The 18,962-nt window shown below is 38.1% G+C and overlaps 1 protein-coding gene across 5 annotated transcripts in view; it reads right to left on the reverse strand.

The window, feature by feature from the left end:
- AGK (acylglycerol kinase) overlaps positions 1–18,962 on the reverse strand; it is an 80,949-nt gene that overhangs the window by 19,263 nt on the left and 42,724 nt on the right. For all 5 annotated transcript variants that reach the window (XR_005371229.1, XR_005371230.1, XM_038559379.1 and 2 more), the window contains exons 9-11: positions 10,688–10,757; positions 3,855–3,934; positions 1,040–1,097 (exon numbers count right to left, since the gene is read on the reverse strand). Coding sequence is in view for 3 of the 5 variants with exons in the window: in XM_038559379.1 (XP_038415307.1) it covers positions 1,040–1,097; positions 3,855–3,934; positions 10,688–10,757 (208 nt within the window). In the remaining 2 variants the exon portion in view is untranslated. The remainder of the gene's footprint in view (positions 1–1,039; positions 1,098–3,854; positions 3,935–10,687; positions 10,758–18,962) is intronic.

Below are 18,962 nucleotides of genomic sequence, written 5' to 3' on the forward strand. Positions count from 1 at the left end.
TCTTCTTAAATGCACCCACTACTCCACCACTGAAATTATTCCCTTAAGCAAGAGTAAAGATGCATTTTACTGAAACAGTCTGCCTTCAGTGTAGAGAGGCTTTGCCCTCCAAGTTCATTTTCATAATCATATAAATTGGTCACCCTAGTACTTTAGGGTTTTGTTTTTTTGGGTTTTTTGTTTTTTGTTTTGTTTTTTTTTTTACATTTCTTTAACATACAAGAATTTATTTAGAAGATACGGGGAGCTATGTTTTCCAAATGTTTTGCAATGGACATACATCACTTTTATAATTAGAAAATCCCTTGACACTCTGAATATTAACATTAAAACCAATATTTTCACTACAAACTTCATCTGCCAATTTTCAGATTGACCTGCCAACTTTTGAATATACTGCTTTGATTTGCATAAAAGCCGAACACAGGATGTCATCCACAGATAAGGATGACTTTTCTATTAGCATTTTCATTAATATACACGGTTCAGCTTTTCTCTATGGCAACATTTTTCAGTGAACAGGCTATAGGAGCAGTGCCGGATGGAACATTCTCCAATGTCGGAAATATCCTCTATTTATACTGTTCAAGACAGTAACCACTACCCATATTTTGCTAGGACAGTTTGAAACCTACTCCATTATACACAAGCCTGCACAATTACATACATTCGGATGCAAATCTTTAATTCATTTCCAGATATGAATGTAGACACCCTTACAAATAATTGATGAGATATAGGTCATTTTACTCCAGGTTTGTCTGGCAAGAGTGAGTGAATAGATAAGCAAAAGGAAGTGGGATGCCAAAGAGAAATTAAGTACGAGTTTGGTAATGGAGGGAATAAGCTAGTAGATGAGAGGCGATGGCTTATCTAATAGGAATGCTTTCTGCATTCGTATCTAAGTATCCCATATTTTAGTATTGGAGCATGTCTTATGTATCTGTAGCAGGGAATTTTTAAAAAATCCAAATACACACATCACAGAGTAACAACAAAATAACACAGGGCAAATTTCTACATTGTAAATTGCATTTACCTTAAGGGTGCTGAAGAAGTGAGCTGCTTTGGTTTTAAGAGGCCCAAGATACCAGTACCTGAGAAAGATCAAGACAAAAATCTAATTAGAATCTTAAGAGAACTATCCACGTGATAGACACGGTTCATGTAGGACAACAGTACGTTCGAACCACACCTCGACTGTGGGTACTCTTCACAATCACCTTTAGCGTGAGATGTGTACTATGAATTACACTCTACTCACAGCTCTGGAGGCCTGGGGATTATACTTTAGCAGAAAAAAGTGCAGTTAAATTTTGAATATGCATTTCAATGTTGTGTCGAATAATGTGCAATTAGGTACACAGTGGATAGATCCTTGCAATTTATAAGAAATACATAATCAGCCTCTCTCTCTCTCAATTTACAGGCACTGTAATACACACTTTCAACCACAGGATGTAGTAGAGACTACATTCAAAAGAGCAATGAGTAGAAGATGATGAAGCCACAATGAGATGCAGATGCCAGGTGATCTGGTGTGTGACTCACATGCTAAGTGACCAGACCCTATATATGTGTTCTCTCTCTTTCTCTCTCTGACACACACATACCTTATATATTATGTTCTCTCTCACACATACAAATAATTAAAATTTGTAAATCAGCGTAACTTCACATTACACATTTTATGCAGCTTTAAAATGGAAATGTTCAATCTGGGAATGAAGAGAGTCTGCTGCATATTGCTTAATACCTAAAAGCTAGCAGAGAGAGAACGATGCCTACTAGGAATTAGAAAAGTGGCATAAAATAGATTCCTCTATCAAAATTTATCTGTCCCTTACCAGGCCATCTTAAGTGTTCTCTATTTGATTCTGATCAATATGCATTTATTTAGCACTTACTATGTATATGAAGGAAAGAGAAGAAAGAGTATAAAGTTCCTGCCTTTGAAGGCTTCTAATTTGAGAAAATAAAGCCAAAAAAAGTAATAGAAAACAATACACGACCATATGTATTGGTGTAAACCGATCACTATTTGTTGGTAAGGAGAGTCGAGGAGGGACAAGAAATCACTAAGGGCTGGAAATCATGGCAGCAGCCATGCCTGCATAATGAATGGCACAAGGGCAAAGTAAGGGTGTGGAATTTAGAAAGATGGTTTTGATTTAGACATGTGAAAGACGGAAAAGAAGTCATTCTAGGCAAGAGGAGTAGCAAAGGTACAAGAAACACTCAGAACAGCAGTCACAGCAAAGACTTGAAAGTAAAGACACAGAACTATGGAATTAGGGTTGACGGATGACAGATAAAGTTGGGCCTTAAATGCCAGAACACAGAGGTTAGATAGAATTCAGTGAGCAATGTGGAGCCATCCTCATTATTACTAGGTCCATACTGTGATGCTACTAATGAGGACCTTGATCATCTGATTTTTTTTCTAAGCTTATGTAATAATTTGCTTCATTTCCCAGCTAGCCAGAGAGAAAGGCCGTTTATTCCTAACTGGCCGTAGTTCCACTCATGTCTACCAACAGCACAGCTTGAAACTATGCTTGTAGCCCGAAGGCCAGCCAGATCATTCCGTGCATGCCTATTGTTTCTCCCAAGGTACAGAGGGTGACTCGGTGGAGGGTCCCAGCCGAGGTGTTGCATAACCACCACCAAAATTTTTAAATTCATTGTTCAAAAATCAATCAAAACAGGAGCAGGTGTGTGAGATAGTACAAAGGGGCTGATTTATGCTAATGCTCACTGTTGATTAACACATTTCAGAAAACAATTTGTTTGCACCAGACTTTTTCAGGGCAAACTAAGCAATTCCTCTTGGTGAGGTGCTGGTATCGGAGATCACAGATAAAACAGATTAGTGATTAGTGGAATCAAGGTAATCATGGCCAATTTACAAATAACAACAATGTGAAATGCTCAACAATGTAATACAATACAGCAACATTTCTCTTTGACATTTCACTCTCCAGAAAACTCCACCGGCAGGAATAACAAAGTAATACAAGTAAGAGAAATTTCTTTTTTTTTTATATATAAATTTATCTTTTATTGGTGTTCAATATGCCAACATATAGAATAACACCCAGTGCTTATCCCATCAAGTGCAAGAGAAATTTCTATAAAGGAAGCATGGTAGGGAAGCCCAGGAGGGGGAAGAGGTTTTTCTTGATAAAAAGTGGTGAGATTGATAATTCATTCAAACCATACTAAAATTATAAGTCCCATGTTAAGAAAAGGTAAAGAGAGAGCACAACCGAACTGATATGGAGTGAACCTCACGCAGCGTCTCCACCAATCCCACCTCAGGAAGCCTGTGTCTGCACCACCTTGGAGCAGAACACAGCACACCCAAATTCCAAGACAATAGTTTCATTCGGCACAATGAGCTCTTCAAAAAAGAAGTCCATTCCCGTGGAAGCCAGCCTCAGGGTCTTTCGATCCGCTAGGCTTGCAACAAGAATGCCTCTCAGGACAGTCTTCTGACCAGAACTGTAAAAGCTCCACAAGGGCTGGAGGCACCCCCATCAGTGCCACCCCAACAGGCTGCTGGACCCAGGCAATTTCAGCCTAGCATGAGCCTCACCTGTGCTCAGACGCAATGTCCAGAGACAGAGATGCAGTCTATACCGCTTCACTACCAAACAAGCAAGGAGGAAACCAGAACCTTCTCCAACCTTTCTGTGTCAGATCTAACCATCTACACATTTATTATTTGTAAGTAATTCAACCTCCAGGCCCACCAGATTTCTTCCTAGATGATCACTGTATATTGAAACCTCAAAGACAGGAGCAGAAGAGTTTTTAAAAAATCATCCCACATCAGTACAATAATCCTTTACTTGCTAACTTTGACGCCAGCATCTCTGAAGGATCCCCATCGAAGGCCAGTCATTGCAAACACGGGCTGTTCCTTTTCTCCCTGGAAGTTAAATACATTCATTTTAAATTAATGATTACAGTAACTTGGAACTCTCTACAAGTGAACACCGAGCAAATGTTCATGGCCTACTTTTCATCAAACCAAATTCTAAAAAGGATGTTCAAAATCTCAGAAATTAACTGAGTAGTCAGAAAAAGGACTTGAATAAACCATATTGTAAAATGAAATTAATTTTTATATACTAGGCCTCATGAATTTGCTGGCAAGGGAACATATTATTATACTTCAGACTGTAAATTATGAAGTACCTAACTATGCTGGCTCTTCAACCAAGTCAGCCAGAATTTCTTCTCTCTCACAGACTTGCCCAAGGCAAAGATAATTTAAGCCTGCATTCTCTTTAGAGGTCCAAGTGCTCTCAAGTAAAGAGGAGAATCCTGGTACTCTAGAATGTTTCACCTGAATATCTAAAAAATACAGCCAGATATCTGATGTAGCAAGTCAGAATAAAAAGCAATTCAGGTTTAATCCAACCCTTTATGGCAAAATATTGCATATTACAATCAGTGAATTACTAATAAATCCATGAGTTAAACAATATATAGAAAACATACACAATATGGTCTTTAAGAGTTTGTACCCTTCATGATGGACCTTCCTTAAAGTATAAATACGTATATCAAGACTGTAAAAAGGCCCTTTACCCAGAGCTCAGAATTATAGCCAAAGCCCAAGGCTTTGCCCACATTCTAAACAGAGCTCCTGCATGCTAGACACAACTCCACAAAACTTGCTATAAGGGGAAAGAATCAGCTCCATTTCCATGATGCCATCAGTACAGCCAGTATCAGCAGAAGATAAGGAAGTAGAAGAGAATCCTTGATGCTGTAAACTGTCGGTCTAGAGAAAGTATGTGAGGTCTTCTCAGGGAGGGAGTGTTTCCCCTCAATCCCACTTCAACCCTACTACACCAAAACCAAGTGAGGGATTTCTAGGAGAATCACACACTAGGAGGGGCAGCTTATAAAGCTTCTGGCCTCTCATTCTTTGGTGTCTATCTGTCCAAGCAGTAGGTGGGCTCTTCTGCCCTCTGTACCAGCTTACACATGGGAAAGGGAGCTACAGCCACAGATGGTCAGGCCCAGAGGTGACACTGACATACCTCAGCCTCGCACAGCAAGGATACATTAGGCTCCTGGGAACCAAGGGGACATTGTGGAACATAGCAGGGCTCTGAGCCACCCTGATGGTAGAAAGCTTATCATTTTTTGTCATGGAATGATCATCGACAAATACATATCCTGTATTAGGGTGATTTAAAAAAAAATCACCTATATAGTGATTTAAAAAAAAAAAAAAAAGATCTGCCCTCAAACAGCTCTGGGTGCGACATGGGTGTGCAGACACTGACAATGACAATACAATGCAGTAGGTTTCCATAATAGAGAGAGGCACCAAGTATTAGGAAAGCACAAAGCAGGTGTGACTGCATGAGGTGTGGCGGGAGTAAAGGAAATGAATGGCAACGGAAATACAACATAAAGCAACACCTACATTAAATTTTAAAGAACAAGTTGCCTAGATTGAGGGAGACTGGGGAGAAGCATGGAGTGATAGAAAAGAGAGAAGTGCTAGTCTACCCTCTGGGAGAGAAGCAACACTGAGTATGCAGTACCTACAGGAGGATTTCCCCAAAGGCTCCATAGGGGTTAGTAGGTGTCACAACTAATAAGAACAATGATGATGGTAGAGGGTCCCATGATCAAAGCTGAGAAATACCAAAATGCCTTGGTTTGAAACAAGTTAAGCTTACTGTGGTTCTTCTAAGAGTCTTTAATAGGCTACTGTACATGATATACTTCCAAAAGGAGAAATACAGTTTCCCTGAATTGTTAACTGTGCAACCCAACCCTTCTCTGGGAGGCATTCTGCATAACTAATATTCCTCAGGAAAGGCAATCAAAAGCAGATAGTGTCACATGTAAGTCTTGGTTTTAGAACTCAAGACGTCCCAACTGGTGTTCTAAGAATGTTTTCTCACTTTTCTTTGGAAGATTTTAAGAAGATTTTGTTAAGATTAGCTGAAAAGCCTTGAAATGTCTAGGTGCCACTGATTTGAGGTGCAGTTCCTAGCAAGGGGTAGGAAGGACTCTGGACAATAGGAAATGAGTGTACAAAGATCTAGAGAAGCCCAGCTAACAGTCAGATGGGTGTAGAGCCCTCGGGATTCAGGAGAGGCCTGAGGGTTGGTAACAAAGAGACTGGTCTTTGTTGGGGTGCACAAGAGAAATAAACAAAGGCAGATGGGTATAGTGGAAGCTGACAGACAAAACACCAGTGGATGTTAAGGTGATAAAGGCCTGGGTGATAGAGTATCAGATGGACGGATACAGATACAGATACAGATACAGAAAGACAGGCACACAACCAGATCTTAACAGCAAAGGATATACTTTGTCCCAAATCAAAGGCCCCCTGGAAAGAGAAAATGGCCTAATGGTTTGCTAAAGAAAAAAAAATTCAGAGAGCTGGTCAGAATAAAAGCTTAAGGGGCAGTTAAAACAATTCTGGTCAACTAGACAAGTACCTAACCTAGGAATTTTAGGAATTCTAGGTGAAGACTCAGAAACAAAGAGGAATTCAGAAGTTCTGAAGCAGCTCTCAGCATCATCCTGAGACAACAATCAGTCAGGGTTTGAACAGAAGGAAGCTAGGAATACAGAAGAAAGGAGAGATTCTAACTTCCACCAGCAACCCTATCCTCCTCTTCAGGTTCTGGGTTGGCAGGTTTTAAGAGTCCAACTGCAGGAGCAAAAAGAAAGAACTAGAAAGACTTTGATAAGTCTTTCCAGTAGTTACTTTAAAGTCAAGTACTAGGCTTTGTAGATGCCTATATAGGAAAAGGCCCTTTAGAAATCATGGGATAGTGCCAAGTGATGCCACCTGGACAAAGCAGTCAAGTCAAAAAGCAATGGACCAGAAGACAGGAAATCTAGATTCTACTTCTGTCTCCAGCATGATGAGTCAGATAACCAGCGCATTCCTTTTTTTTTTTTTTTTTACTCTGTCAAATGAAGATACTAATACACATCTTGTCCTCTTAAGCTGGAACTCCAAGTGAGATATGAACACACACGGACACTGTAAAAAATCTAAATATAAAGCAATATTATAGTCCCCAAGGACTATTTCTTTGGAGACTCTTCAGTTATATATGTTTAATTGGGTTTGGGCTTGTTTTTTAAAAGAAGTGGAATCAAGTATCAGGCTTAACTATAATCCTCCTCGCCCCACTCCCATATTCTGAAACAATTTCCAGAAATAAGGAAGAAAGAGAAGACAAATTCAGCTTAGCTGGGTGCCTCAGAAACCACAGTGGAGGTCGCTGTACTATGTTTTCTAGGAATTAATTTTAAAAGTTTTGTGCTTCCTGGGCTGTGTCATCAATACACAGGGCCTGTGGCAAATTTGATACTGGTTTCATCAATTCACAAAATCAGTACATTCAAAAGAAAAGAAAAAGAGGAGACAAGGCTTTTAAATATAAGCAGAGCCAACAATTCCCAATTAAATCCTAATTACTCTGGAATGTATTACTTCTCGCACACTTATAAGCAGCAGTAAATCACCTAGTTATTAGGAGATATAGCCTGACACCTTCTTTGGTAATAACATTTTAATATAATATTTCCATAGATGCCAATCTGTGCTGCCTTCCTGGGGTAGAATTTCTTTCCCCCAGCCCTTCTATTTTGTAAGAAGGACTTAGACTTATTATTCACTAAAGAATTAAATGCAACTGAAATCACTTTTATCATGACCAGTGATGTCACGGTGGAGAGTTCAGACATCACCGCGTAAAGAACAAAGGAAAACTGGCTGTAGGCACATGGGTTTGCCAATCATAAATATGCACCTGGCCAATGCTATATAGCTAACAGCAATATTTTAGGACTCAGGTTTGGAATTGTGACATAATGTGAAACCTTCTTTCATAGGTGTCAGGAAACTTGAAACTTTAGAGAATATAAAGCATTCAGAGCCTCTAAAGGACCACGTGAATGTAGCTGATACATTTTAAGACCAAATCTGAGCAAATGACATGGGGCTCACATTCATAGAACTGTTTGGCGTTATGGTTTAGCCTTCTGAGGAATCTGCTCTTTTGTGGTGGGGAAAGGGGGAGAAGTGATGGAGGAGGAACAGGTACTTAACTACTGCCCAGTGAGAATTTTTTTTCTTAGAATTAAATTCTTTTTAAAGAGAGGGTTCCAATCAGGAATCAGGAATGGCTACTGGGTCTTCTTCCCTCCAAAATTTTCCCTTTGGAAAAATGCCCAACCAAGAAATTCTTTAATGTACAACGAACACCATTTATATCTCTCAACTATATTCACCAGCTACAAACACGTTCGCCTATTGGCTTTATCTGTGTCCGCATTTTGTAGTTTTGTTAAATCATTTGCAAATAAATTGAAGACTTCACGGTCCTCACCCTTAAGTATTTCAACATGCATCTCCTAAGAACAATGACAGACATAAACATAATACCATGGAGACTCACAAGAAATCTAACATTGACATATATCTAACATACAGTCCATATTAAATATCTGATTATTCCCATAATATCTTTTATGGTCTTGTTTTTTATTTTTCTAACCCAGGATTTTGTACTGGATTTAACTATATTGCTATGGTTTCCCTAATCTTGAACAGACTATCTTCTCTTGGATTTCAGGACACTGACATTTTTGAAGAGGCCAGACCAACTGTTGTTTTTAGAATGTCCCGCAATTTGGATTTGCTAGACTTTTTTCTCATTACTAGTTTCCGTTAGATTCAGAGAAGTGAATGTTTGGGGCAAGGAACCACATAGGTGATGGTGTATCCTTCTCAATAGATCACATCAGGAGGCAGATAGTGTCTGTCTGTCCCACTATTGGTGATGCTAGGTTTGAGCACTTGGTTAAGGTGGTGTATGCTGGTCCTCTCTATCACACAGGTACATTTTCCTCTGTAATCATTCGGTAATTGGTGATGCTTTAATATTATGTCAATATATATTCCCCAACAACCTTCCCTATTCAATGGCTTTAGCATCCACTGATGATCTCTATCTGAATCAATTATTTCATCAGTGATTACAAAATAATAACTATCATTCCTTCAGTATTGACAAGTTGTAAATTCTCTAATATTAAGCTGTAGGCTCATAAATTCTTCATTTTTATTTCCTACATTATAATCCATTAGCATTATTATTCTTTTTGATGTTCAAACTGTCCCAAAATTGGCCAGATGGATACCATCAGGCTAACTCCTATGTCTTTTCATGTTGCCACTAGTTTTTGAGTAGCTCTTGGATTTGTCCTTGCCTTGCCTCTGAAAGTCATCTCTTCACCGAGTCCTAGTAACTTACTTATTTATTTATTTATTTGCTTATTTATTTATTTATTTATTTTTTCCCTAGTAACTTTTATTAGGGAACAGTATTTAGAAACCAAAATCTGAGTGCCAGGTATGCTCATTGCTATAGGGTGTCATTGCTTTAAAGCCCTTTTAGTGGGTATAGCCAGCAAATTCTTTTTTAAAACAATACATGAGTTCATCTACAAATCAATAAAATATTAGACTATCCAATAGAAAAATGGAAGTTCTGCTCTCATTTAGGATGTAGGAACTTACAAAGAATACCGTTCCCACTTGAAAAATGAGAAAAAGCCAGATAACCTACAAAATCAACATTTTTCTTGAGCCCATCAAAGAGCTGTAAGACAGCCACATAACCTGAATTCTAAAGACCCATCTTCCAAAGGACAGATGGGACATGAGAAAGGTTTCACCTTTAGCAGAGCATAAGAGCAAGAGATGGCCACCATGCAAACAGGTTAAAGTGAAACCCATCACTGTACCAGGCAGCTTTGTATTATTAGCTTTTTTAATATTCCAAACCACTATATGAGATAGAGAAATGATGTAGTCCAAAAGTAATCAATGGAAGAACTAAAAATAGTGACACAACTATACTGAGAGGAGACACGGAGAATTCTTATTTATAACAAAGAAGTCAAGAGATAAAGCCTAAAACTGATAAATCAAAAAGCAATTTCATAGACTATTGATCAACTGTACACCTGAAAATGGTTATGATGGTAACCTTTAGGTTTTGGCGGGGGGGGGGCGTTGAACACAGTTTTAAAAAGGAGCATCAGGGGCAGCCCCGGTGGCGCAGTGGTTTAGCGCCGCCTGCAGCCCGGGGTGTGATCCTGGAGCCCCGGGATCAAGTCCCACATCGGGCTTCCTGCATGGAGTCTGCTTTTCCCTCTGCCTGTGTCTCTGCCTCTCTCTCGCTCTCTCTGAATGAATAAATAAATAAATCTTTAAAAAAAATAAAAAAATAAAAAGGAGCATCAGAAGCATATTAACTAGTGATAAAAACTAAAATAAACAGGTAAAATGATTTTTCTCTGGGAGTTATATTGATAGGAAAGGATATTACTTTCTTTTTTTTTTTTTTAAAGATTTTATTTATTTATTCATGATAGTTACACAGAGAGAGACAGAGAGGCAGAGACACAGGCAGAGGGAGAAGCAGGCTCCAGGCAGGGAGCCCGACGTGGGAACTCGATCCCGGGTCTCCAGGATCGCGCCCCGGGCCAAAGGCAGGCGCCAAACCGCTGTGCCACCCAGGGATCCCCATTGTAACCCCATTTGAACTGCTACATCTTATTTTAACTCATGTGTACATTACTTTGTGAATTTTGTCAAACTCTGAAAAAAAGACTTTACCTTGATCTGCAAGACATCAAGTGGAATGGTCTCTCCTTTCACAATGGCAAGTGTGGCATCTGTAATATGTCTAAAAGACAAAGGGAAGAAATGATCATGTGTGGAAAAACAAGCGATCTCTCCCCCAACACATTCTCTCTCAATCTCTCTCTCCTGCCCAGAGTACTAACAGTCAGGTGAAGGAAAAAGATATATTCCTTCAAAATACTCCAAGACAAATGAATATAAAAGAATTACCAAAACAAATATAGTGGAAGGCTTTGGCAAAGATAAATTTATATAAGGTGCCCATCATTTGTTTACTTCACAATTATTGAAACTCTACTATGTGTCTGGCTCTTATTACTGGAAAATATGATACTTGGTATATACACACACACACACACACACACACACACACACCATCTTTTCATTCCAAGAAATTCAACCATTTGAAAAAAATTGTTTCTTTTTACTCTATAACCTAAAGGGTAACTAAAGGATAGGATTTGAGCTATCTCAGCAATATATAATCTAGAACCCAAGGATGACAAGGATGTAATTTTAATTGCCGATTCTTTTGTGCACAGACACAAGACTATTCCTATCTACATTCTAATCATCAGTTGAAAAGTCTACAGGTAAAAAAAGGTTTGTACCACTGACAACCATTCAGAGCAAGGGAAACTATGCTAGGCTTAAAAGCCGTTCTAGGGTTCATAGTCTAATTAGATCCCAGATCAGACATACATTAATATACAACAGAGAGTCAGCCAAAGAAATATTAAATCAACAAGTGGCCAGACAATATTTGCTCCTGCCGCAGAAAGAATGAGTCAACCCACATCAAACACTTTCCTTGCCCAGCCTGTCTATCTCTCCTGTCACAGTAGTCTCTTTGCATGGCTGGCTATTCTCACCCTTCGGATCTTGGCTGAAATGTCACCATTCACCCGAACCAGCCTATAGGCCTTCCCTATTACCAATCTGTGTTCATTTTACTTCAGCAAAGATCACAATTTATAATACACGTTTTTTAATTTACATCTTTATCATCTGCCTCCACCTAGACTGAAAGCTCCACAAGGTTAGTAATAATGTACATCTACTATTGACCAACAGAAAACCTAACACCTAGCACAGAGCATGCTATGTAACAGGCAATCAATATTTGATGAATTAATGATTTTATTCTATAAAATTCCAAGCATATAAAAATACCCAGAGAGGGATGCCTGGGTAGCTCAGTGGTTGAGCGTCTGCCTTTGGCTCAGGGTTTGACTTTGCGGTCCTGGGATCGGGTTCCGCATCGGGCTCCCTGCAAGGGGCCTGCTTCTCCCTCTGCCTAGGTCTCTGCCTCTCTGTTTCTCTCATGAATAAATAACTACAATCTTAAAAAAAAAAAAAAAAAAAAAAAAAACCTAGAGAACAGTATCATGAATTCTTGTGTATTCCTCATCCAGTACCAACAAGTATCAATGCATAGGTGATCTTACTGCTTTTTATATACTCTCACTCACTTCTCCCAAACTGTAGTGAAACAAATCCCAGATATCTTAACACTTTATCCATAGATATTCCTTTATGTATCTCTAAAAGACACAATCCTTTATTCCTAAAAAACATATTCCTAAAAGACAAAATGACACTTTTTTAAAAAAACATGTCATTATCATATCTAAAACATTTTAATAATTCTTTATATCAACATACATTTAGTCAGTGTTGAAATTTCCCCAATTAACTCATATTTTTTCAATTCCTCTATTCAAATCTGGATTTAAATAAGATCTACTTGTTGCAATGGGCTTATATGTCAAGTCTTTTCTGACCTACGGATTCCCTTTCCCTTTTCTTTTCCCTACTTGTTTTTTTTTTTTTTTTTTTTAATTTTTATTTATTTATGATAGTCACAGAGAGAGAGAGAGAGAGGCAGAGACACAGGCAGAGGGAGAAGCAGGCTCCATGCACCGGGAGCCTGACGTGGGATTCGATCCCGGGTCTCCAGGATCGCGCCCTGGGCCAAAGGCAGGCGCTAAACCACTGCGCCACCCAGGGATCCCTCTTTTCCCTACTTGTTAAAGAAACGTGTTGTCTTACTGTGTTGCTGAAGGTCTGGATTTTACTGATCGCATTCCCATGGTATTAACATATGTCTCCATTCCTGCATTTCCTAAAAACCTCTATCTGGTTCAGTTTGATGTGTTTGGCAAAAATATTCCAGAGGCAGTGGTATGCACTTCTATCAGTGAGTACATAAAATCTGTTTGTCTCTTTTTGTGATAGTATCAACCATTGATAATCAATAGCTAGATTTATAAGTTAACAAAGTTGCAAAATGATGATCTTTTAATTCTATTGCTCCTTCTAATTTATTATCTGGTCCACAAAGAGAAACATTCCCTCATCAACGATTTGGGTACCATAAAATAGAGGTGGTACAAGAAAAATCAGAATAAATGATTTATTAATAATGATTTTTTAACTTCATCAATTTTCAAAATCATAAGCTGATATCTCAGTAACCTCTGAAAAGGACCATTGAGTTTTTCACCTTTATTTCTGAAGATCATTACGAACTCACAAATAGCTTTAAAAATATTTGCTAGGTTTCAATGCATTATAGTTATTAGCCTTACTGATATTCAAATTGTCCCAAATAAATGAACTGCAAGGGTGGAAGACGACAGTCAGTAGATAATCAGAATGAATGATGAGAAAGAGTAGCCAACAAAGGTCCATCTCAATGTCAACCAAATTGAAGAACAGTTCCTCCCTAGTACTTATTCACACAAGTAGAATTATCTATGTTTGAAAAAATTAGCTTAATATTTTAACTTCTTTTTCAAAGTTAGTTTGAGATATAATTTTTAAAGATTTTATGTATTTATTCATGCGACACACAGACAGAAAGACAGAGGCAGAGGGAGAAGCAGGCTCCCTCCTGACAACACAAGGCGTAATCCCAGGACCCTGGGATCATGACCTGAGCCAAAGGCAGACACTCAACCACTGAGCCACTCAGGCATGCCAAGATATAATTTATAAATAGGAAATTTCATCCTTTTAGGTACACTGTTCTACAAATTTTGACAAATGCCTTCAGTCACGTAACCATGACCATGACCAAGAAAACGAACATATCATCAAGCTCCCTGCATGGAGCCTGCTTCTCCCTCTGCCTGTATCTCTCTGTCTCTCATGAACAAATAAATAAAATATTAAAAAAAAAAAAAAAGAAAAGAAAAAGAACACTTATGACATCTCAGAAAGTTCTTTCATGGCCCTTTGTGCCCAACCCACTCTCACCATCAGCTGCTGGCAACTACTGTTTTCCAGAATGTCATATAAACTGAAACAAAAAGTATGAAACCTTTGTAGTTGAGCTTTTAAAAACTCCTCACATGAGTATCAGATTCATTTATGTTGCTGAATGGATTTAAAGATTGTTTCTTTTTATTGCAGAGTTGTATTCCATTGTATGGATATACCACTGTTTTTCCATTCACCAGCTGATAGACATTGGCACCATTACCAGTTTTTGGCAGTTACAAATGAAGCTACTATAAACATTCATGTATAGGTTTTTGTATGGACCTATGTCTTCATTTCTTTTGGAGAAATACCTAGCAGTATGATTGCTGCTCATAGGTTTAATTTTAAAAGAAACTGCCAAACTATTTTCCATAGTGGCTGTACCATTTTGCATTTCCACCACCAACATAATATTTTCAGCTGCTCTGTGTATTTGTCAGCACTTGATGATGTCAGGTTTCTGACTGGTTTAAGCCATTCTAATAGACATATCTCAGAGTGGATTTAATTTACACTTCCCTAATGACTAATGATGAATATTTTTTCATAGACTTATTTGCCATCCATGTCCTTGGTGAAGGGTCTGTTCAAATATTTTTTGCCCTCCTATTAGGCTGTTTGTTTTCTTATTATTGAGTTGTGAGAGTTATTTGTATACTCTGGATATTGGTCCTTTATCAGACATGTGCCTTGCAAATATTTTTTCCCAGTGTGCAGTTTGTCTTTTCATTCCTTTAACAATGCTTTCAAGGGTGCCTGGGTGGCTCAGTGGGGTAAGTGTCTGCCTTCGGCTCAGGTCATAATCCTACGGTCCTGGGATTGAGCCTCATGTTGTCAGGAGGGAACCTGCTTCTCCCTCTCCCTCTCCCTCTGCCCCTCCACTTTGCTTGTATTTTTTTTCTCACTCATGCTCTCTCTCAAATAAATAAAATCCTTTAAAAAAAACAATGCTTTTCAAAGACCAAATGTTTTAAATTTTGCTGAAGCCAAAATTACCTTTTTTGTTGTTTTTATAGTTTCCGTTTTTTGTGTCCTAAGAAATCCTTGCCTAGCTGAAAGTCACAAAGATTTTCCTCTAGGAGTTTTACAGTTTTAGGTTTTATATCTAAGTCTATGATCGATTCCATGTCAATTTTTATATATATGAGGTATGGGTTATGGTTCATTTTTGTGCATGTGCTTAGCTAACTATTGCAGCACCAATTGTTGAAAAAACTGACCTTTCTCCATTGAATTGTCCTGGCCCCTTTGTAAAAAAAAAATCAAGTATCCAGATATGTGTGGGCCTAATTCTGGACACTTTCTTCTACTGATCTATCCATTTCTTCTTTTGCTAACACCATACTGTCTTGATTACTGTAGCTTTATTTATTTTTTTTTAATATTTCTTTTTTTTTTTATTTTTATTTATTTATGATAGTCACACAGGGGAGAGAGAGAGAGAGAGAGAGAGAGACAGAGAGAGAGGCAGAGACACAGGCAGAGGGAGAAGCAGGCTCCATGCACCAGGAGCCCGATGTGGGATTCGATCCCGGGTCTCCAGGATCGCGCCCTGGGCCAAAGGCAGGCGCCAAACCGCTGCGCCACCCAGGGATCCCGATTACTGTAGCTTTAGAGAATAAGTCTTAGAATCAGATAGGGTAAGTCCTCAAACTTTGTTATGCTTTTTCAAAGTTATTCTGGTATTCTAGTTCCTTTATTTTTCCAGATAAATTTTAGAATGTACATGTTAATATCTATAAAATGTCTTCTGAAATTCTGATTGTGTTGAATTTTGAAGGAGCAGATATCTCTCCATTTATTTGTTTTCTTGATTTCTCTTCAAATAAATCCTACACATATCTTGTTCGATTTATCCCTAAGTATTCCATGTTTTTGTAAAGGCTTACCAATGTTAGTATTTTACTGTTGTTATATAGTAATTACTAATAAAGTAAAAGATTTATTATGTCTAGCACTTAACTATAAGAAAAGAGTCACTCAGAAATTATTATAATCTCCATTCAAAAGAGGGTAGTTTCTCTTCAAATATAGCTTCTGCTAATCTATTCTGTATATTTCTGGTTAATAATGTCAATTTGGTAGAAAAGTCACCATTCCATAGTAACTGACTGGAATATCTATAAAATGCTTTCTCCTTTAAAAATGTTTTTCCTTGGGCAGCCCTGGTAGTTCAGCGGTTTAGCGCCACCTTCAGCCCGGGGTGTGATCCTGGAGACCCAGGATCAAGTTACATGTCGGGCTCCCTGCATGGAGCCTGCTTCTCCCTCTGCCTGGGTCTCTGCCTCTCTCTGTGTCTCTCATGAATAAATAAATAAAATCTTTAAAAAAAAATGTTTTTCCTCGGGTGAAACAGCAAGACAATGGAGTGTTCTCTTCTTTGATTTGCTTCTATTATTTTAATTATAGAATCTGGACTCAATAACTATACAGTCATCCTATTTGTTATTCACGGTTTTCCATCCTAAATTATCAATAAAGATGCATAAAGTCTTCAACATATCCAATAATTTACCAAGCATAATTACCTGCTTACCTAACTAGTCTTTATTTTTAACTTGTTAACAACCTTCTGAAGTAAGTACTACTGTTGGGCATTTGATAAATGCAGGTAAAGAAACCAACACTCAGAGAGATTCAATAAAATTCTCAAGATGACAGAGCAAGTTCACTGCAAAATGAAATTCAACTTCAGGTTGAATTTCTGATTCCAAGGGCACACTCCCTCACTTGGTGAAGCTGCTGTGGATGCACCAAAGGAATATCTATAGGTTCCCAAAGGGCAACCCCACATCTAACAGGCCTCCCCACCAGTGTGACCAGGCTTAAAATGTTAACATCTAAGTCAGGAATCACATCCACTTGAATCAGCATTTCTAGCACTTAGGTACAATTTACGACACTTTAAAATCCCCAAAATATACACATTAACTCAAATACTTAGATTACATTCTGGGCTCCCTAGTAAGCAAAATCAAAGTTAAGAAACAGCCTATTTTTCTTTCCCATATTTCTCTATCAATACACCTTTATCCCATTTTTTCCCTCTAATACAGATGCTATCCAGGAAAGTAGGAAGCAGTTTAGAAAATGAGATTCAATCTAGGATAAAGCAAGAGGTATGTTCACAAGTTTAGATGAATCTGATATGAATATATTAATTCTGAAGGAAGCTATTAGAAAGGATCCAAAAGCTCTCTACTTACTCTGTGTAGTACTGAGCACATGGAGAGGTTTAGGAAGTGCTTTTGAGACTGACCTTAAAGAAAATGTTGCAACTGAAGAAGCCTTATAAGATCAGGTTTTTTCCAAAATTATTGGCAGCACACAGCTAAAATACAACCGCGAATTTATCATTTTCCAGCAGTAATTGAAAGTTCTAGCTAAAGCTGCACTGTCGCACCAGCTATTTTTTAGAATTATTTACCTGCAACATTCCAAATGCAAGATTCCTTTTTCTCCTGTAGTAATTATGGTACAACAAATCTTGACAGCCGTGCAAAAAGCAAAGCCTTGTTCTTTTAAATGGCCTTAGGCATCTGCCATGTTGAGAGGTCTACAAAATTCTGAACCCAGGGTAGATTTACTTAATTACCTCAGAGCCCTGGGGCATGCTTATAAATTAAGTTTTATAAATCTTTAAATTATAAATAGAAGCAGCAACAACATTAGTTTAAGCCAGGGAAAATCAGCTCCCAAAAAACTGAAGACCTTCAAGAAACTAAGACCTAGAGGGTGGCCATACTGCACATAATCTGGCTTTGGGACAGGAAAGGTGTTCTCCAAGGAACATGGTCTCCCTCTGGATCACTGACATATCTGGGGACTTTGGCTGAGCAGTTCAAATCATCTATGTTGACATAAAACAAAAGACTAATTCTCTAAGGTAACCAAGACCAAAACCAGATAGAATTCATCTCAGATAAGCAAAAATGTTTGGATAATTCATTACCTGTTATATCCATTGCCCCTCAGAAATTCTAAACTATGAATAAAAAGTCTGGCAAACTAAAATGCCATGTCAGGCTTCAGGATAACTGGTGAAGAGCTGAATATTCCCATCAGATTAAGGCTTGAAGCAGGAAACATTTTGACGAAGGCTTGATAGACAGGTCTATGGTTATGCCTTGTGTATGACATACGGACCAAAACTTTTATGACATATATAGGGAAAGAGAATTGTTAAAAGATATAAAATGGCTCCTAAAATTCTAACAGCAAAAATAAATCCGCAAAAACCAATCTAATCAAAATCCCAAAGCACAAAAAAAACCTAAACAGAAAATCACCTGAGTATTATTATTGTTATGATTCTAGAAGGTTATATAACTAGAAATGTTGTTAATCCATTCAACAAGCTTTTATTTATTGACCTCCCCCAATTCTGTCACAAAGCTTGTCACAAAGAAGATCAGGCAACTGACAATAAGAGCCTGCAAAAATTTGCTCGATTATACTATTCCTCACTGTCAAAGCCAGGACGCAAATTCAAGATTCCTATCTTCTTGTTTACATAATGCTATTGAGAGAAAAGAACGATAACTACAATCTGCTTGACTCCTGAAGACAGCTAGACTCACAGCAATTTAATTTAGATGCCAGGGCTATGGTGCTTTCCCGACTGCTTTATCCTTACTACTTTTCACTTGAGGCATTTCCCAAAGGATGTGACTATTATTTAGCTGTTCTAGCTACTTATATTATCAAGATAATGAAGCTAAGGCTTACCAGTTCAGTTTTCTCAGGGGACTTGCTATTTGTCATCATGTATTTTTAAAGCAAACAAATGATCAATGCAAATCTGCCTTCACTAGAGAATCTCACGACATAAAGGCATAAAGATAGTTTTGGATCAAGGGTGCTACCTTCAAAACTGACAGAAGGACGTCAATATTCATCTCTACACCTGTTATCAGATCACCAGGGTCCTAGATCCAACAGGTTTTATTGGGAAAGCTCCCAATAAACTGAACAATTGTCC

The sequence above is a fragment of the Canis lupus genome, chromosome 16 (assembly GCF_011100685.1).
Source record: "Canis lupus familiaris isolate Mischka breed German Shepherd chromosome 16, alternate assembly UU_Cfam_GSD_1.0, whole genome shotgun sequence".
NCBI classification, from domain to species: Eukaryota; Metazoa; Chordata; class Mammalia; order Carnivora; family Canidae; genus Canis; species Canis lupus.